General features: G+C 37.6%; 1 protein-coding gene across 1 annotated transcript in view; it reads left to right on the plus strand.

Annotated features, from left to right (window-relative positions):
* Positions 1 to 21930, plus strand: part of LOC311178727 (lipase member M) — a gene marked incomplete at both ends in the record, with an annotated part of 71630 nt that overhangs the window by 34907 nt on the left and 14793 nt on the right. Inside the window, 2 exons of the mRNA XM_084245462.1 lie at positions 12578 to 12750; positions 16413 to 16530. Coding sequence (XP_084101588.1) covers positions 12578 to 12750; positions 16413 to 16530 — 291 coding nt within the window. The remainder of the gene's footprint in view (positions 1 to 12577; positions 12751 to 16412; positions 16531 to 21930) is intronic.

The following is a 21930-nucleotide window of genomic DNA, read 5'->3' on the forward strand; positions in this document are numbered from 1 at the left end:
ACTTCAGTGATCCTCAGAATCAGAAATTCTGACAAGTGACAACACTCTGACTGGCTTGCACTTTAATGTTTTATTATTATTATTATTATTATATGATATGGTAAGAATCTGCACAGAAAATTATTGAAGCCTGTAGTTGTCTTTAAATAATTAAGAAGTTTTAAGCAACTTCAATCCCCTTCAATTAAGTAAGATAGCAGAGGAAGTTTTACTCTAAAGTGCTAGCACAAATTACTGAATACATGACCGCTTATATTGTGACCTTGCATAGACAACGTGTGCACCTGAGATTACATGGAAGCAAGATTATTTAAATAAGCAAAGTATTTGAAGAAAAATTTAATTCACATTTTAAAGATGCCCTGAAGTTCTACAGAAAACAGATTTCCACAGAACAGTTTGAAAATAACTGATCTGATTCAAACAACTTTATAGATTCCAAGACCAAGAAGTGGACTTGATCTCCCTACAGTCATTTAGCTGTGACCAAGGGACCCCAGTCCCCAATCCCCACTTCATTGCTCCCCACTTGAATGTCTCACTAACGAAACAATTTTTTAGCAAAACTTCAATCCTTATGATGAAACACAATAAATTTCTTATGAATAGGGGAAGAAAGATGTTTGGGAAGAAAGGGCTAAAGTTAGCTCCTAAGTTATCTCCTTTTTTAGACAATTTAAGCATATATCTTATTACTACTGATTTTATTTATCTGCATAAATGTACTTACAAGATTTAGGTAGTTTTAAGTTTTAATATTTATAGTTCATCATCTGCTGTTTTATGACAGATGTAAAAGTTGTAAGACCCTCATTTTCTCCCATGTTCTCAAATTCCCATAAGGATGCAATCACTAATCCAGATGCCCTGACCAAAAGGCATGCTGTCAGACTTCAGAAGCCATGAGTCAGTCCCCATTCCAGGGCTGCTAAGACACAGAGGCAACTTTGATGCTCTCATTTCCCTTCTTGCATAATATGTGCATGAAGAAGTATTCCTCCCCTCTTCCCCATCATATTTTCCGCAGGTTTCAACATCACCTGATGACAAATTAACTCTGCACAGATGTCTCTACAGTAAAAAAGAGCCTCAGAGACACTCTGACTTCTGCACTTCACTTTCTTCTCCCAAATCCACTCCACCGGGGAGAAACTATGTCTAGCAAGCTGATTTATTTTTTATATATTAATTTTGATTTTATTTTTACCAATTCTTCCATCACAAATACCTTCTTCACAATTTGCAAACAGTATGCAATTTTTGTCAATTCATTTCCAATTTTCTTTCCTTCTTGGCACATTCCCCAGGAGACCATTTTGACAATAAACATATGGACTCTCCAAAGGTGGAAAATGGGAAGGCCAGGATCTAAAGATTACAAGATAACATTTTTTTCCTATCTGCCAAGTGTATTTATGAAAATTATTTTGCTCTCATTGAAGCAATGTGTGGAGCTTAAGTTCTTCACTGCTATTCTCATACCTCTTTTATCTCTGGGATCAAGAGGCCCTGGATGCTAATAAATTATGACTCAATAAACTACAGAAAATTCAGCTTCTCAGAGGATTTGCAAAATGTCTCCTAGAATGGCATTTGGTGGTTAACAATGTTTCCCATTTGGCATTACATGATCATATTCTCTAGGCTTTGCTATATTTGTCTTCAATGCAGCCCAGTTTATAATAATTAATATTTAAATTCACTTCAAAATTAAAGAAACTGAATCCACATAAAGCATCATTAGCAATCATAGAAATAAGTAACATACATGCCTATCTCTTCAATCCCTGTGATTTTTCCTTTTACATTTTAAAATCTCAGTGAGGTCATAGTTATTATGAGTCATCATTTTATTACTTTTCTGGTGCTGGTGAATACAGAGATATCTTCAACCTTAAAAGCACCAGAATTGTTTCACTGTCTGGATTAACTTCCTCTCTGTGGGGGAAGCCCAGCTGGTACAATGTGCCTCACGGAATTAGGGCTTCTCTCCCTCAGCAGAATCTGTGGGTGCTACACAATGGCATTTGGCTGCTTCTTGGAATCTTTTGGTTCACCTGACAAAATTATAAATTTCTCTGTTCATGTCAGCAGGACAGCTACTAAAATCAGGATAATACAGTGATGATGACCTTGACCCTTGTACAGGGATGACACATCCATTTTTGAAGCATTCTGTACTTTTGAAAATTGCCAGATGATTTCACTCATATATGAATTATAAAGAGACAAAACACATGAATTAACAGAACTCAAAAATAACTCTGTACTCTGACAACAAAATGGCTGCCACCAGAGGGCAGAGGAAGAGGCAGGAAGAACACATGAAGGGGTCAATTGGAAGGTAGTGAATGGTACTAGGACTGTGGTGGTGGGTGGAGTGTGATTCATACATTCATCAAATTGTAAAGCTAGACTCCTAAAACTTATGTTTCAGTTTCATTAGGTTGTGAAGTGAAATCAACACATCAACAATCAAATGATTGTCAGAACGACTTTCTCAAATATGAGCAGGAAAGTCAGGTTTGAGAAATTTGACCCTCCCTGACCTGATTAAAGTGCACTTTGAAAAGAGCACACAACTAGTATGTATGCATGTGTTGTCCTGAGTCTCCAGCATTTGTTGGTGATAATAAAATATTTCAGTCCTCTCATAGGAAAGACAATGAAAAAAAGTCACTTTCTTTTTTCTTTCCTAGAACACAGACAGCTAACAAACCATGATGGCAAGTTTGTAGGCAAACAACTTTTAAAGAACTTACCGGCAGATGCAAGAGGCTAGTAATTTAATTCTCTTATTTGGCAAGAGAAAAAATTGAAAAGAAGTTTATTAATAGCATACCTGTATACTTGGGAGACACCCAGTAGAACTGAGTAATTCACCAAAATGGCTTAAGTCACCTCCTTATATAATACTGATTGAAAAATATGTTTATATATCTTTTCTACATAGGATGTATTTTTCAGACCTATGATGACATTCTGTGATGACTCTAGGCCAAGATTTTTCAAGCTCAGCAAGGAAATTCTTTGTTGTGGGGTCTGTCCTGTGAGTTGTAATATGTTGAACAGCATGCCCACCTCTACCACTAGATGCCAGTAGCACACCCCTAGTGGTCACAACCAGAATGTGTCCAGACATTGCCAATCCTGGACGACAAAACGTTTCCAGATGAGAAGCATACATAGGAAGATTATGTATGTTCTCTGGAGATTGAGGATTTTGTAACATAAGATGCAAGTATAAAGGTGGCATTTTTAGCAGTGGAACCAGAAAAGACTACATGATAAGTGATACTAATTAATTAGCTAAATAACTACTTTAAAAAAAATCCAGAATTAATACCTACTCATTCTGGGGGAAAAAAATTCACATGATCTTATGTTCCAAATAAAAAAAATCATAAAATTACTGAAAAATATAGATTATATTTTTATAACTTGTGGTAAAGAAAATCTATTTAGAAAACAGAAAATCCAGAAGGCAAAAATGCAGCCCTAAAAAGAGTTAATTTCACAATATTTTAATATTTTATATGACAAAATAACAACTGAAAAAGACACCATGATCAAAATTTTTAAGGTAAAGATAAAATATTTGGAATGTGTCTAACAAACTGAAAATCAATATCATAGAAATTAAAAAGCCTGACAAATCATTTTAAAAAGCACAGAGCAAACAGGTTAGTAATTCAAAAAAGCAGTTCATAAAAGTAAATCAAATAGCCAAAACATAAAAAAAAAATTCAGCTTCATCATTACAGAAAAAGGCAAACTAAAACTTCAATAAGATAACATCTTGATTGTATCAGATTTGCAAAATTTAGAGGAATTGACCCTGAAAGAGTGGCAAAAATTATAGAACCGATGAAGAAAGTTGTGAACACATAGTTATGCTGTGAACACATAATTATGATAACTTACATAGGTTCAATCTTTTGGGAGCACATCTATAAATTTATTTCATAAAAATAATTCTCAAATATGCACATAATACCTATGTATGTATACACATATATGTATTTACACACAGACCATTGTTGTGATTTATTTATAATAACTAAACTTTGCAAGCAAGTGAAAGGCCATTAGGAAGAAATGACTGGTACATCATCATTTCTTGAAATAACAGTGTGGTATTATGCAGAAATTCAATACAATGGACAAAGTTTCAGAAATGTATGTAATACATTCCAATTAAATAAATGTATTCACATAAAGTTACATGCTTGTGTATATATAATTACGTGTATATGTAAATGTGTGTATATATATATATATGTATAAAGTGTCTAAAGGGATACACATCAAGCTATTAATGGGAATTAACTCCAGGAAGAAAAGTAAGATGTACATCTCATTCTATGCTCTCTACAGTATTTGAATTCTACAGTATTTGAAGTTTTACCACCAGTATGTATTCTGCATGTTATATAATTTTAAATAAAAGTGAGGAAGTTGAACTAAGGGATCTCAGAAGTCCAATTTCAGGTCTAACAAATTATGATAGTGAATCCCAGTTTAGAAATAAATATGAAAACTGAAGCCACTGATTTTGTGTCCATATCATAGACTCCTTTGAGAAGAAAAAAAAAGGGGGGGGGGAAGAAATGACTCTCCCATGGCATCCACTATGTGTTCGCTCCACTTGTACACATTTTCCTTTTCATCCTGACAGCATCTTATTCCAAGTGGGGCCCTGAGGAGTAAGTGCTTCCACAAAGATCACAACATCTGGAAGGGATGGAGTCTGGATTCAGTGAGTCAGGTCTGCAGGGGATATGATTGCTGTTCTCTAAACAGGGGTTGTCCTCGTTGACTGAGAAACTGGTTTGTCTGATAAACATTAGGTCAGAGAGCAAGAGGCTGTGATGGAGGAATGACTGTCCGGCAGTCTGACAACCTGGAGCTGCACGAAGTAATACTGCTGAGATGTGGTCCATGCTCACTTAGCACTGGCTGTTTATTTGTTTCTCAGTGAACCTTCAAGGCAGCCTGAGAAGGAAGGTGTCATTACTGTTCACCATTTGCAAGTGGGGACATTGAGTTTCTATAAGAAAGTAGTTTACCGGAAGTTATGTACACAGTCACATATCACATAACCATGGTTTTGGACAACGGCAAACTGCATGCAATAAGTTGTTACACAGCCTAGGTGTGTAGTAGGCTATTCCAGCTGGGTTTGCGTGAGCACACTCTAGCACAGCTGCAAAACAAGGAAAACACTTGCTGAAGCATTTCTCAGAATATATCCCCGTGGTCTAGCAATGCATGACAATATAGGAAATAATCAAGCTGTCTGTACAATTCCCAGTCTATCTTCTTAATTACTACATATGTTAAGTAGAGCAAAAATTATTTACTCCTGGCTAGACACTGGAAAGGAAAAGCTGGAAACAGTAAGATGATGATTAAGCAATTGCTAGCCCAATACTAGCTGTCAGAGCTAAGTTTGCTTGCTCATGTGTAATATGACCTGGGACATTTCAGTACTGGAGTGCAGTCTACGAAACCATCATGTCTCCAGGTTCTCCTAGAGAAGAGACTGTTTGGGACGTCAGCTTCTCAGAGATCTTGGCTTGACTGCTCCGTGAGGGCAGGGCAGGGCTTGTTTATGGCTCTGTTCATGTAGTGTGAGCGCAGGGAAATCTTCAAGGTCAAAACTATTTACATAATATGAAGATGCTATTTACCATTTCAACTCATTCTCACAATTGTACAGAGGCTGAATGATGTGATGATTTCATCACTGATGTTAAAGGGATAAAAATAATAGCCTAAGTAAGAGACTCCAATCTCAGTCTTCTCACAAAGATCAGCAATAACACAACTATCCACAAATAAAATTGTTCTGAGAGAAACTTCAGCAAGTCCATATAACAAATAACCTGAGAATAACCACATGTAAAGAAAAGGAAAACAGTTTCCTCTTGCCTACATCATCCCTTCCCCCAGCCAGCATTTCCAGCTGAAGAGTTTAGGAGGAATCTCCAGCTGAAGAGTTCCCTTGCCAGGAACAGTAGAGCAAGGTAAACACTGAGCTTCCCAGCCTTCCAAAACACCACATGAAAGGCCCATTTTGGCTTTGCCCTGCTCATATTGGCTAAGTAAAGACATATAGAGACAGCTAGGTACAAAAAAGAGAAGCAGGAACTACCAATAACAGCCACACAGTAAGAGCTAGAGGTTCCTAGTGGAACATCTACTCTGAAAACATAGCAGCTTTGCCACTATAGAAACTAGCACGACCACCACAGACTCCTTGCAGATTTCACTAACCTTCTCTCTATAGGTGTCCATGCTCATGCACACCAGCCACCTGAGTCCCTGTCCACACCTTCCCGCCTTGTTTCTGCCACATTAGCAGCCAGACAAGATCTCTGTAGTGGCACAATTGCAACTTGCCATACTACACCTTTATGTCTGACCCTCACCACATGATTAGAAGAAACTGCTCAAGCTGAGCACTTTTACACCACCAGTCCAATGTCCGTCACTGACCTCCACGGAGGTGTGCATACCTAAGGGGAGACTTTGCCACCAGCCAAGGGCTCCACAACTATCCATGAATTCACAGGTGGGCCCAGTCCTAACCCCCATCACTAGATATGTATCTGCTATTTGCCTCTGCGATTACATAGGTGCCAGAAACTTCCCCTCTCACCCATCGAATGTGCATACCACACTGACTCCAACCATCACTGTAACATGCCCTGTTCCTTGGAGACACTACTGAGGACTCTGGCAGTCCTTGCAGTCTCTGCAGACCGCTAAAGTTTTCACCAAAACCCATGTAGTTGTTAATGCTGTGTACTCCAGTGTCCTGATGGAGGGGCTGCCCTCTCTGGTCCATGTACCACCACGTAACCCACTCTTGGCAACCAGCACCTTTAATCCTGGGGTTGCAACAAAGTTTAATATGCTCCCACTGACAGGCAAAAGTTTTCCTTACCAAAATCCTTTCAAGAGATCTTAAAGAGGTGACTGTTTCTTCAGATGAACATATACCTATAGGAAGCTATAGGGATTATAAAGAATGATGAAAACATGATTCCACCAAAGGAATACACACCAGCCATTTCTTACAAAAAATGTAAGAAATGTAAAAAAGAAATGTAGAAAAGAAATGTAAACCCAGGAATTTCCCTACAAGGAATACAAAATAATTGTTCTATAGATACTTGGAGAACTACAAAAGAACACAAATAACAATTTTGTATTATCAGGCAAACAACATAGCAACAAAATGAGAAATTCAACAAGCCAAAAAATAAAAAATAAAAAACCAGAAATTATGTAGCTGAAGAATACAATGACTAAACTGAAAAATTCAATAAAGTTCTTATAGTGCACTTGAGCAAACAAAGGAATGAAACCTTGAGCTTGAAATTATCCAATCATAGGAGCAAAAATAAAATGAAGAAAGCATTTACTGGGATTTATGGGACACCCTTAAAAGAAATGATATACACATGTCATTGCAGTACAAGACTGTGTTTCAGACCAAGTGGACTTAACAGAAGATCCAACCAACAGCAGTAGAATACACATTCTTTCAAGCACACATGGAACAATCTCCGGGATATATCATATGATAGGTCACAAAACAAATCTTCACCACTGTCAGATTGAACTGTCATGCTAAGTAACTTTTCCAAACATAATGATATGGACCTAGAAATCAGTAACAGGAGGAAACCTGAAAAATTTTTAGAAATGTAGAAATTCACACAATCTTGAACAATGAGTCAAAAAAGAAATCAAAAGGGAAATCAAAATAAATTTTGAAACAAGCTAAAATGGAAACATTGCATACCAAATCTATGGGAAGCTGCAAAGGCAATAAACATCTAATTAAGAAGAAAAAAAGAAACATCTCCAATATATGACTGAGCTTTACACCTCAAAAACAAACAGACAAAAAAAAAAAAAAAAACAAGAAAAAGAGCAAACCAAGTCCAAAATTATCAGAAGGAAGGAAATAAAGATCACAACAGAAACAAGTGAAATGCAGACTAAGAAAAACAGTAGAAAAGACAAAAATTAAGAATTGCTTTCTTAAAAAGATAAATGAAAGTGGAAAACCTTCATCTACACTAAAAAAAAAGAGAAATGGCTCAAATAAATAAAAAGAAATGAAAGAAGTAACATTACAACTGATGCCACAGCAGCAAATCATAAGAAGTTATTATGAACAATTGTATGCCAACAAACCATATTAGAAGAAATGGATAAACATTTGAAACATCACTAATGTTAATGGTACCTTATATTTGTGAACTTCCTAAAATTTTATAAGGTGGTAGATTTTAGGTGTGAATATTTGTGTATTCAGTTTTTAACTCATGTTTTAGGTTATACTTTCTATAATGACAGCAGCCTCAATATGCTGCTATCATTTTAAAATCCTGTTGTTTTCCTTGTGTCTCAACTTAAATATAAGTACATTCTGTCATAATATTTTGCAATGATGTTTTCAATATTTCCCCAAACTTATAAATTTTAAAATTTAGCTGCAACTTATTTTAGCACTGGGATAACTTTACTCTAAAATAAAACAATTTCTATTTCTCTCTTACTGAAGAACCATCACATATTGAGTACTATAACTGAGAGATATTGATTGGTGTCAAAATGAGAATCATATACTTTATGTCTGACAAAATGGGAGGGCATCTAAGACAAAAGTTTATTTGGGGCCTCCCTAGTGGCGCAAGGGGTTGAGACGCAGCCTATGGGGCTGTCTGCAGCCTCTGCAGCATTAGTTCGATCCCCAGCCAGGGAGCCACCCACATGGCACAGCAGACCTCTCCTGGCTCACCTGCTGCTCCCCTCAGCAGTGTATTTCATTCAATCTGCCTGTTCTGTTCCCCGCTCTGTCTCTGATGAATCCTCTCACCTCCCTGCCCCCCACCTCCGGCCTGTGCCCCAGTTCTTGTGTGCATAAATAAATAAATCTTAAAAAAAAAAAGTTCAGATGCATGAGAACCTGGAGTTCCCTGTGGGACATGGGAGAATGAGTGGAACATGAATTTGACTCACTGTGAAAGTTTTGGTCATTTGATCACAGAGTGATCTGGCAAGAGTATTGAACTGGACTTTGAGATAACTTTCATGGCACACTGTACTCAAGAGCCTGGTTTATAAAATCTGAAAGAGTTGTTTTAATATAAGTCAGTTCAATATTGGGAAAAGCAGCACTAATATCCTTTAATGTGCTACTTAAGCAGAAAAAGAGGAATTCTTTCAGAGTGTCAAGGTTTTGTGTTTTTTGTTTTTCTTTTCTTTTTTTTACTCTCATGTTACTGGTTTTCTTTCTTTGTTTTACCTGTTTTAATTTTTATAGTTTCAATACACAGAGTACCTCTGTAAGGCTACATGTTGATTCTTCTTTTAGTCTTTTTTTTTTTAAGATTTATTTATTTATTTATACAAGAACCGAGGTACAGGCCAGATGCGCGGGACAGTGAGAGGATGCACCAGAGACAGAGTGGGGAACAGAACAAGCAGAGTGACGAAATACACTGCTAAGGGGAGCAGCGGGTGAGACAGGAGAGGTCTACCGCGCTATGTGGGACCCTCACCGGCTGGCCGGGATCCAACCAGAGCTGCAGAGGCTGCAGACAGCTTCACAGCGTGGCTCTCAACTGCCTGCGCCACCAGGGGAGGCCCCATTTAGTCTCTTCTTAGAACGCTTTTTCTTAATCTTTCTCTATTTAATATGTTGATTTATACAATGTTGATATTTATAGATATTGCATCTTAAGGGAGACCATTTTCTTAGTTTCAAGATCCTGGAGTGCTTCAGATTTTTCTTTATATATTGAAATGGTAAAATCCATTTTAAAATACCATAGAATTATTTGGCAGAAACTTCTAAAGACAAATATCTCAAGATAAACTATTCAAATTGCAGTTTATATTGGCACATTTGGATCTTCCGTCTCTCTTTATAATGTTTCTGATGTTTTTCAGATTCTGGGTTGCTAAGGTGAAGAGAGCATTGTTAAAATTCCCCTTCCATTGTGGAAGAACTGTAGTTAGCTACCTCACATTTGCTCAAAATGTAGTTCTTTCACATGGATTTATGATGTCACTTTCCTGTTACCAAAATGTCACTTATGAACTCATAAAATTCCCCAAGAAATTGAGAGCTAAATTGAATTGTATTTTCTCTGAATTATGCTTATACCCCAAAAGGACATAATCTCTAAAGACTGAAAAAAAAAAAAAAGGAGGGTAAATGAAAGTGTTCTCCTACTTAAAAGATAGGATTTATTCTGAACTAACCAATCTATTGTCATCAATTCTTTCATTAACAAGTCTATGCAGCATTCACAAGTGCACTGGGGGTACACTTGTGGGAGTTGAACATGTTGGAACAAATGTGAGTAATCTCTCAAAATTATGATGAAATTATTAAGAATTATTTTAACTTTTAAGTCCAACAGAAAACATTTTAAAGAGATATTTTACAGGAATTTTTGTAATTGTTTTTCATAATAGTTGAGGTTTTGGGCCTCCTTGGTGGTGCAAGGGGTTAAGCACAATGCAGCTATCTGCAGCCTCTATAGCATGAGCTGGATCCTCAGCTGGCCAGGGAGCTACCCACATGGCACAGCAGACCTCTCCTGTCCTGCCCGCTGCTCCCCTCAGCAGTGTATTTCAGCAGACCTGCCTGTTCTGGTCCCCGCTCTAGCTCTGGTGAATTCTCTCAGCCCCCCTTATCCCTGTACCTCTTGCCTGCACCCAAGTTCTTATATGCATAAGTAAATAAATCTTTTAAAACAAGAACAAAAATAACAGTTGAGGTTTTGTCCTTGAATAAGGAAGAGGATATTGAAATGTTAATTTTTTTCCAATGTGATAATAATACTGAGGAACAAATTACAATCTCTGAATTTTAGTTGTGGCCTTGCTACAAGCTAGTTAGATATTGTTGAGCAAACTAAATACACCTTCATAGTACCAAAAAAATCGCTGAATGAGATTTTTTTTTTCCTTTCTGGCTATATAACACTTTAAATTCTAAAATGTCAAAAGTGGAAGCAAAAATTCTTTTCTAAAATCTTAAAAGATTTTTATAGACATGCTGTGAGGTGTGGAGAGATTAACACAAAAATAGATTGTTGAATAAATTTAACTTATACATATTAAGAAAAATGCAGCTTCCTTCCAAAGTTTGGAAACTTAACAAACCCATGATTTTGAGATCAGGTAGCTATAGTTCTTAGCACAGTATGCCATGTTCTTGCAAATTCCTCTCACTTGACTGAAAGGTTGGCTTAATATGTATTGAACTGAAAGGTTGGCTTAACCTTAAAATAAATAACTTTTTTTAAAGTCTTAGTTTGCATCACCTCCGTGTGAACTCAGGAGGTACTGAGGACTTGGGACTCTGCAGTGTTAGATGAATTCTCCCTCTGCTCTTCTGAATTAGGTCAGTTTGTTCCTCTTTAGCCTGTATCAGGTCAACAATAATGGAAATGTTGAGATGAGTCCAGATAAGACCTGCAGTCTTACCTCATTACATTATGCAGCCAGCCCAAAGTGGGTGAGGCTGAGATTGTAGGCAGATACTTTCCCACAGACTCATCATTCCTGTTCCAGCTTTGCTTCCTTCCCCAACCACATTCCACAAGTCTATAAACTGGTGTGACTTGCTGTAAATTAAGCTCTGTAGAGTTGATGTAAAACTAAAAATGTATTTAACTGTGATTTTTTTCTTAAATACTAACACAGACTTGACTTTAAATGTCAGTAATCTATCCTCCTGATCTACTTAAATGTTAGTAGACTAAGGAATTGTTCATATTGCCACATAGTTGATTGAACAGAGACATTAATTCATGCAAATAACTAAGCTGTAATTCATTTTACAATTGCAGAGGATTTAATTACTAGGTAGCATCTGATTTATTTCCCAGCAATTAACTAGTGGTTACAACTCAAAATGAAAACTTTGGTTACTTGTGCATTTAGTTAACTTTTTAGATATGTTCAACATAACGAAAGATTTCTTTTTTAAAATTAATATTATCACCCAAATGAAGATAGAAAATGTCCTAATTTTTAAAAAATATTTTAAGTGAAAATACATTTCACTACATTGATCTTCAACCAAATGATCTCAGAACAGTGATAACTAAAGCCCTAGAATGTAGCTATAGAAACTTGGAATGTTCCTTGCAGACTCCATATATTTTTTTCTACCAGAGCAAGATAAAAACTAGGGAAAAAAGAAAAAGATGCTCCCTAATTTTATTACCTGATGATGAAAAGCAGTCATTTTATAGGCAATAGCTTATTTACATAACTACAGGTTGCATCAAAGAAAGTTCTACACACCCAGAAGTTAAAGGATTGGTGAACTACAAGTTGTGTGAGGGAGGAGTAGGAGGGGCCACTGGGCCATCCCAGATAATGTTTGATTCCACCTTGTGTTCTTTCATTCCTGTCAACTAAGCTTGTTTAATTTGCTTCAGAATTTGGGAAAGAAATTGCAGCTAGATAATATATGAAAGCGCATTTAAACCCACAGATACATCTGCTATAGAATGAGTTATTATAATACCAGGAAAAAATAAATGCAGATGTTGGACCATGTCAAAAATCTTGTCAAGAGAATGGATTGTTTCGCACAGAATGGAGCTATGGCTTCTGATCCTGGTGGCGTATCTGTTGCAAAGAAATGTGAATTCAGGACGTATGCCGACTAAAGATGTGGACCCAGAAGCATTCATGAATGTTGTAAGTTGTAATTTTCCATAATTTTTAGGGGAAGTAAAGTGTTCTACATGTTGTTTGTGAAATATGTATTATATTTGTATTTGGTAGAGATTTTTTACAACTGGCAAAGCATAGTAATAAATTAGCATATTATACTAGGAAGAATACTAAACTGAGTATGAGTGGACCTGGATTCTCCTTGAACAAAGTCAGTAAATTTGGATGAAATACTACATCCCTTTGAATTTCAATATAATTTAGCTTTTCCTTGAATTCATAGGTTCATTCTATGAGCAGAGAAATGATTGCAGTATTTTGTACTAAGTCCAGATTCTCAATCATTTCTATTTTCTGTGCTTTTTATTTTATTTTTTTACTTTTTCTCCATACGGGGAAGTTGTTAAGCCTCACTAACTATCAAGGTGCCACTTCTAGTACCATCTTATGCTATTCTGATTTGTCCTTTGTATCCTATTCTGGACATGTAACTCTGTTGACTGGCTACTATAGGACCCTCCTGAATGTTAGAGAAACTTCCCATGCATAAAATGCAGGGCTCACGTGATATCTGTTTATTGCAGGGAATTATTTTTGGCTTACTTTCAAATTCATAGTCAGGTTTTAATCATGGCTACCATATAGTAACTCTTATTCCGTAGCAGAAATTGTGATGAAAGCTGCAAAGACAGTCTTTTATTTCATGTCCATTGCCCTATCCTATAGATCTGATCATCCCCAATTTTCAAATCAAGAAACAGATTAAAGAGGTTAAGCAACTTAATTCAGGTCATGTCGCTGGTGGATAGTAGAGCTACAATTTAAATCCAGACCTGCCTCAACACAAAACTTATAATTATAACCACTATACAATAGATCCTCCCAGATGAGAAGGAGAGGCTACCCCAGATGAGTAAGATGATAGTATGTAATGTTCACGTGTCATAAATTTAGCATAGATTTAACATGCCTTTGTAATAGTTAAGACTTTTTACAAAGCCTCCATGAATGGGTTCTAATACCTTGACAAGCAGTACAAGTATTATGAATCTACGATTGCAAGTACCAAGTTTCTTTTGACCATTCCAATGACAGATTGTCTTGAGATGGTTTGTCCAGATAGTTAGAACACTAGTGTAGAGGCTTAGGAGCCATCCTTCTCTTCCTGAGGATGCCCAACATGGATTTCTCAAGGGTTTGAGGCGGGGATAATCTCTTTAGCTGTAGCAGTGTTAGTCTTCTTGGTCCCCACCCTCTAGGTGTGCCTAGCACCTACACACTGTTGTGGTTTCAGAAACCCTAAGACTAAAATTCATTGAATTGAATTCTACCATTGAGCAACTATGCATGGGAAAGCAAAATAAAATAAGAAATTGCTGAAAAATTGTTCAGAGTCCAGATTGGTTTCACTCTGTATACTGTCTTATATGCACTATATCTTGGTATTCAACTGCTTTCACTCACTTGTTTTTCTAGCAAGTGTTAACTGAGCACCTTGTGAATCTCTGATAATGTGCTGTGCACTGAGGTTACAGAGAAATGTAGGAATATTAAAGCCCGGACCTCATGGAGCTTACAGTCTGGCAGGAAAGACAGATAGTCAATTACTTATTATAAAAGCAGTGAGATTAAAAAAAAAAAGAAAGAAAGGAAATATAAAATAGATGTGTCTAATCAAGGGATTTTAGAAAGGTTTTTCTGAAGAAAGATAAATAGGAATTATTTTAGTGTGTGGAGCCACCTTGGTAGAATGCATAGTAGAATTAAAAGTTAAATATTAATAGTTTGACTATATGTAAATGATGGATGGATGAATAGAAAACTTCTCACAAAATGGTTTTACAAATCTATAATTTTATAGGCAATGCCTATACACTTCAGAATGTAATTCCTTGGGGCCTACATTTTTCTGTTCACAAAGATATGTCCTTTTATTATCTTACATAAACCCTCATGTTGAGCATAATCTATTGATCATTGTCATCTACAGATAATGCTGACTGTGACTGTAGGTCTTTTTTTTCCAGGATGTCTATGCTCCTGTGCTTAAAGCCTTCGCTCTTTTGGGTAACTCCTATTTAACTGTCAAGACCCAATTCAAATTCTCCTTCATAAGCCTTTGCCTGAGTAGGCCTGCTCATGGTACTCCTCCAGCTCAGAATTCCTTTGATTTTTCATTCTTTGATATCTTTCCCCCCTTATTTGACATATTGCTTACCATATATGTTCATTAAACCTTTGAGAGATGTCTCCTCTTCTCACATTTTACATATTACTTCCTCAAATCATCTGCAATTTGGTTCTCAAACAGTATTTCCTAAATCAGCACTGTCAGTTCTTTGGTCTTCTCCAGACCAACTGAATCAGATTGTGTACAGTGTGATATAGCAATTTGAAATTTAATAAATCCTCCAAGTAATTCTTATGCACACTAAAATTTTCGAACACTGCTCTCTAAGTTCCTTAAGGTTAAGTATGTAATGGTATCACACCATAAGATCTGGTTAACAATTTTTAAGTATAACAGTAGCCAATGCTCACTGAGTATCTACTATGTGTCAAGCAATCTAGTTTTAATGCATTATCTTTTTATATTCCTTGCAATAACCCCAAGGAATATGAACCACTGGATATTTATGAATAAACAGAAATAGGAATGGGTTGACTAAATTTCCTAAGACCACATAGCTAACTCTAATAATAGAGTCAAGATTAAAACTCAAACAGTAGGACCTCAGGGCCTTTCTCTTAATTACTATGCTGTTTTATCCCATATACCACATTGGGAATATCCTCTTTTCCTCCTTTTAAAGTGATATTGATAGAAATAGTTTCTTCTTCTCTGGGTGATAACAGTAAGCAAGAACAGTGAGGATACTTAGGAAATCTCAAGGTTCATATCTTAGAAAGAATTGCTACATGTAACACAGTATAAAACAGGGGTCCTTAAACCAGAGGTCCATATATTGACAACAAAGGATATGAACTCCCTAAAATTGTATGTAAAATGCAAATGCCTCAAAGTGTATATCCATTTTTATGTTTCTCACATTCACCAAGGGATCCTTCACCTAAAAATGTTAAGAACTATTGCTCTTGAGATTATGGTTTTAGAGAAGGAAAAACCTTAGGGAATGTATAACCTAGCAGTTCTTCTGAGCCATCCTAGAAGTACCTCATTGGCTGCATTAGAATTTCCTGATCCCTAATATGAAGTGAGCTCAGGAATATGTAAATTCTGTATATTTAAATATTCCAGGTGATTCTGATACAGCCAAGTTTTAGAGTTTGTTCTGGTCCAGTGATTCTCAAACATTAGAGTGTATCAGAATCCCTAAAAAGCCTATTAAAACACAAATTACTGGGCTACCTCCTGAGTTCTAAATTTGGTAAGTTTGGGTAGAAACTGATGCTTTGTATTATTACAAGTGCCCACAATGCTGATAGTTTTGGTTCAGGGCCCACACTTTGAGAATCACTATGCTAGTCCAGTCTCTACATTAAACATAAAGAAAATGAGGGCTGTAGATTAGTTGAATGATTTCTAAGATAACATGATAGACTAGGGAAAAGTAAGGGATTTCTTTTCTATGTCTTTAGCATCAAGGAATCTTTTATTTATTTTTGGACTATTGGGAATATAGCCATACAGAACTGAACTGAAAAAAATTGTGTTTTTTCCATAGAGTGAAATCATTCAACATAAAGGCTACCCCTGTGAAGAGTATGAAGTTGCAACAGAAGATGATTATATCCTTTCCATTAACAGAATTCCTCAAGGTCTAGTGCAACCTAAGAAGACAGGTATGGTTCATTCTATGTCATCCCAACATAGCAGACTTAAAGTGATGACTTTCTGTGATCTGAGTGTGTCAAAGGATTGAGGATTCTAGGTACAGCATGGATCCCACTGTTTCTGCCAAAAAATGGCTTCAGTTTCTCCCATGGTCCACATCAGCATCGCCTCATCACCAATTAGCTCAAATAAACATATATTGTTTGTTTTTTTTTTAAAAAAAAAGGAAGAAATCTTTAAGAAAATCTCATTTCTTGAACCCTTCTAGTATTTTCCCTAAGCCCCTCCTATAGAGAGTCTCTAGAATGTCCTCTGTTGAGCCTTTGATTAGACCACACCAGTTCCTGCTCGTGAAAAAACAATGCAATTTCCAGCATGGCTCTGTGAGTCCACCTGCCTCCACTATATTTGTCATCTGAATAGCAAGTATGATATCCAAATAGAATACTTAAGATGTTGCCCAAATTTCCACTAAGTTCTTTTAAAGAATCAGGCACTGTATATACATTTTAAATTTGGGGGCATACATTTCCATAATTTGTGTAAACCCATTTTTCATATGTGAAATTTTTAGCCATTGCTGGCTTTTTGAATAATCTTTTTTAATTTTTTACATCATTGCTCATTTTTATTTTTTTTTAAAGATGTATTTATTTATGCATATAATGCATACAAGAACAGGGGTACAGACCAGAGGTGTGGGAGGTGAGAGGATTCACCAGAGATAGAGAGGGGAACAGAACAGGCAGATTGACCAAAATACACTGCTGAGGGGAGCAGTGGGCGAGTCATGGGAGGTCTGCTGCACCACGTGGGTCACCTCCCTGGTCGGGGATTGAACTCGTGCTGCAGTGGCTGCAGAAAGCTTCATGGGTTGTGTCTTAACCCCTTGCACTACCAGGGAGGCCCTTCATTGTTCATTTTTAAATAATATTTGCTTCCCCCCACCCCCTCAGGTGTAGTCCCCATAGAATTTCCTTCCCCAGTGTACCCGTGCACCATCACCTCAGTCCCCCATGCTCCTCCCACCCTCCCTCTGATCCCTCTTCCTCCTCCTTCCCTGCAGGATGTCTCTGATTTATAATTGTCTGTTTCTGCTTTGTTATGTTTTTGTACTGTTATTATTTTTTTACACGTCTTATTTGGTTCCCCTATTCCTGCTATAAGTTGGCTTTTAAAAAAAATGTACCTTCATCACTAATTAAATGTCCCTAGCCTTCATCTCTACTTGGCTCTGTTCATTTTGCTACTCTAGCTTTATGTTTATAGTAGCAACTACATTATCTGTCATAAGTACAGAGAATATAATTTCTTAATGTGTTCTCTCTAAATGCCAGGAACAATTCTAAATGCTTTAATTGCTTTAGTCTCATTTAACTTTCACAATAATCTTAAGAATACAGAGAGTAACTTGCCCAGAAACCTGTGCTAGTACTTGTTAGCGTGTTCCAAAACCTGCATTCAAATCAAGATCTGCTTGCCACTATTGCCCATGTTCCTAACTAGATCCAGCAAGTGCTGGGCAAATGTTATTGGGTCTTGTGTAAAAAAAGCTTCAGAGCTCATTTTATTACAATTTGCTTTTTTCTTTTCAAAGATTTATTAATTTATGCATACAAGAACTGGGGTACAGGTCAGAGATGGCAGAGTGGGGGTGGTGAGAGGACTCACCAGAGTGGAGAGCAGAACAGGCAGATTGACTGAAATACACTGCTAAGGGGAGCAGCAAGTGAGACAGGAGAGGTCTGCTTTGCCATGTGGGCTGCTCCCTGACCAGCCAGGGGTCGAATTCATGCTGTAGAGGCTGTGGTTTTCTTCATAGTGGAGTGCTTAAACCCTCGTGCCACCAGGGAGGCCCCTATTACAATTTGCTTTTGTGGAGCTTTTTGAAAATCAGCTGTATTGTTTTTTCATGCCAGGTACATAGCTATGCCTTATATGTATCCAGCACACTCCCACCTCAGGGCTTTTGGACTTACAGCTCTCCCTCTGGACCACCAAGTCATCCCATATCTACATAATTTGTTTTCCCCAATTCTTCTTTCAAGCCTCCACTGTTTTCCTTTCCCTGCTCTATCTTAGTCTTTCCTGATCACCCTATTCAAACTAACAGTCCTTTTGCCCTATTAAGATCTAGCCCCTCATTCTTGGTGACTTTTCCTTTTAGTATTTATCACCACCTGGTATTAAGATAATACCTGAAGTTTCCCATGGAAAATAAATATTTGGTTGTTTGTTTTTGCTCTCCTCTCAACCAAAATATAAACTTCATGGAGTCCAAGACTATAGTCAATACCTAGAAGAGTGTCAAGCACATTGTAGGTGCCAATAAATATATGTTAAATGAATGAATGAATTTTGTGTAAATAAATGCAAATAAGCTTAGGGGTCCTGCAGCCCCTATTCATGGATGAACTTTGTGTTTTCTTAGACTGCTGTACAGTAATTACTGCAAAGCAGTTAAGGGGTCTAGGTATCATTAGCCTTTCCCCAGGCAGTCAGTACAGAATACTCCCCTCTAGTGACCGATGTTCTTACACTCCCATTAGTCTCTTCAAGAAGGAAATCTCCCAACATTGGAGGAAAAAGATTTCTCACCATCTCAAAAGAGAGCCAATGAAATTCATACTGAAAACAGCTGGAAAATATCTATAAGCTTTAATAAAATCCTTTTTATCCTACTATATCAAACAATTATTGCTAGCTTCAAATATTTACATCAAGGAAGAAAATAAGTCGGTCCAGCCTCAGAAATGACGGTCTTTTTAAGTATAACTGACTGACTGTCCATAACTTAATGAAAGACCATGATCCTGAGGTATGTTTGAAGTGAAAGAAATCATTTACATGCCAATTCTATCATCAGGTGGGCCAAAAGTGTTGTGTCAAAACAGTCCAGCTGGCCCCAGCCTTGGGAAATAGCTAAGGACTGTGAGGGGGAGCATTGATCCACCTTGGTTTCATACCCTCATAACACAATTCAAGTCACCTCCTTGTGGGTCAGTAGGATGAATTCAATAACCAGACATAAAGGGAAAACCTAAAATAGCTCTGAGTTCTCTTCCCTGGTACTGCACATCAGCCTGTTACCAGAGGAGTAAAACAAGATGAATGGAATTCATGAAGACTGCCAGAGGCTGGAAGGGTTTGTTGTATGCCATTCACAGCGACATGGATGGGACTAGGAGGAATTATGCTCAGTGAAATAAGTCAGAAGGAGAAAGAAAAATATTGGATGGTTTCACTTATAGGAGGAATATAGGAGAACCAAATAAGACATCAGGGGAAAAAAATAATAGCAATACAAAACACAACAAAACAAAAAACACAAACAAATAGACAATATAAACCAGTGACATCCTACAGGGGAGGGGGTCAGAGAGAAATCTGAGGGAGGGATGGAGGAGCACAGGGGACTGTGGTGATGATGTATGGGTGAATTGGTGGAGGAAATTCTATGAGGACTATACCTGAGTGTGTGTGTGGGGGGGAAGCAAACATTATTTAAAAATGAACAATGAGGGCCTCCCCTGGTGGCGGGGACAGTTGATCATCGCAGCTCTGTGAAGCTATTCGCAGCGTCTGCAGCGCCCGTTGGATCCTGGCCAGCCAGGATGCTGTCCCACATGACGCAGCAGACCTCTCCTGTCTCGCCCACTGCTCCCCTCAGCAGTGTATTTTGTCAGTCTGCCTGTTCTGTTCCCTGCTCTGTCTGTGGTGAATCCTCTCACCCTCCCACGCATCTGGCCTATACCCCGTTCTTGTATAAATAAAATAAAATCTAAAAAAAAAAAAAAAAGAACAATGATGTAAAATATATATAGGGCCTCCCTGGGGGGGGGAAGGGGTTAAGCACCGTACTATGAAGCAATCCGCAGCCTCTGCAGCATGAATTCGATTCCCAGCTGGCCAGGGAGAAACCCACATGGCGCAGCAGACCTCTCCTGACTCACCCGCTGCTCCCCTCAGCAGTGTATTTCAATCGGCCTGCCTGTTCTGTTCCCCGCTGTCTCTGGGGAATCATCTCGCCCCCCCACACACACCTACCCATGCATCTCTGACCTGTGCCCCAGCCCTTGTATGCATAGGTGGGTAAATCTTTAAAAAAAAAAATATATATATATATATATATAAATTTATTTAAAAAAATAAAAGGCTTTTGTTCTACAGGGAGGCTGCTTATGGACACAGTTCCCAAAGCAATGGAAGTTACCATTTAATAAGAGGTCCCTCAAAATCTGATGAGGTTTGTGGCTACATTCCTTGTGTTGTTAATGAGGCACTGAAACCCAGAGAGAATTACTTGTCTTATAAATTTACAACAATAACAACAGTAACAGTAAAACTGCTCTTAAGACATCAACTGTGGTGTGAAACTTACATTCATAATCTATCTCTAATTCTCATTATCCTATCAAGACCAGATTTTTTTTTCCTTCTAAAGATGCAGTATTTTCTTACTCCTTCAGTATTTTTTTTTTTTTTAAGATTTCTTTATTTATTTATTTATACAAGCACTGGGTACAGTCAGAAGCACGGGAGGGTGAGAGAATTCGCCAGAGCCAGAGCGGGGAGCAGAGCAGGCAGAAGGACTGAAGTACACTGCTGAGGGGAGCAGCGGGCGGCAGGAGAGGTCTGCGCGCCACGTGGGACCCTTGCCTGGCAGCCGGGGATCAAACCAGCGCTATAGAGGCTGCGGGCAGCTTCGCAACCCAGCGCTCAGCCGCTGCGCCACCAGGAAGACCCTCCTTCAGTATGTTTTTAAAAAAATTCAACTGAGTAAATTTTTTAGACTTATTGAGTGATTCATCAAGCAGGTAGCATCCAGTTTAACAGAGAGAAAGGAGCTCCAGGCAAAATGGAAGTGGTAGAACAGAAGGGTCTGGAACCAGGAAGTTATGTTAAGCAAAAAAGGGGATTGGTCACTCTCCTTTAGGGGATAGCAAGGGTCAATCAGGCAGAGGACAATGAATGTCGATGTGGTGATTACTGATTGCTGGTTTTAGATTCCATTTCTGGAAGAGCTGAAACTACAGTTAACTGTTGGTTTGATGATATAGAGCTTAGTCTAAGCAACTCATTTGGGGCCTGTTGTATTGTTTTTAACAAGTATTCATTGCTAATATAAAAAAATGTGTTTACACAATTCACTGACTTGTTAAAACTTCTAAAGACTTAAACCTTCTTTAGCCCTTATTGATATTTTTATTTTGATATAATTTCAGATTTACAGAAATATACTGAGAATAGTATAGGGACAATCCTTATACTCTTTACTCTGATTTACCCGTGAAAATTATTGTCTCCATTTGCTATATTATTCTCTTTCTCTCTCCCAAATACTACTTTTGCAAAAACTTTTGATAGTAAATTTGAGATCTCATGTCTATTTCAAGATGCGTTTCTTA

Source organism: Talpa europaea, assembly GCF_964194135.1.
Source record: "Talpa europaea genome assembly, chromosome: 10".
Classification (NCBI taxonomy): Eukaryota; Metazoa; Chordata; class Mammalia; order Eulipotyphla; family Talpidae; genus Talpa; species Talpa europaea.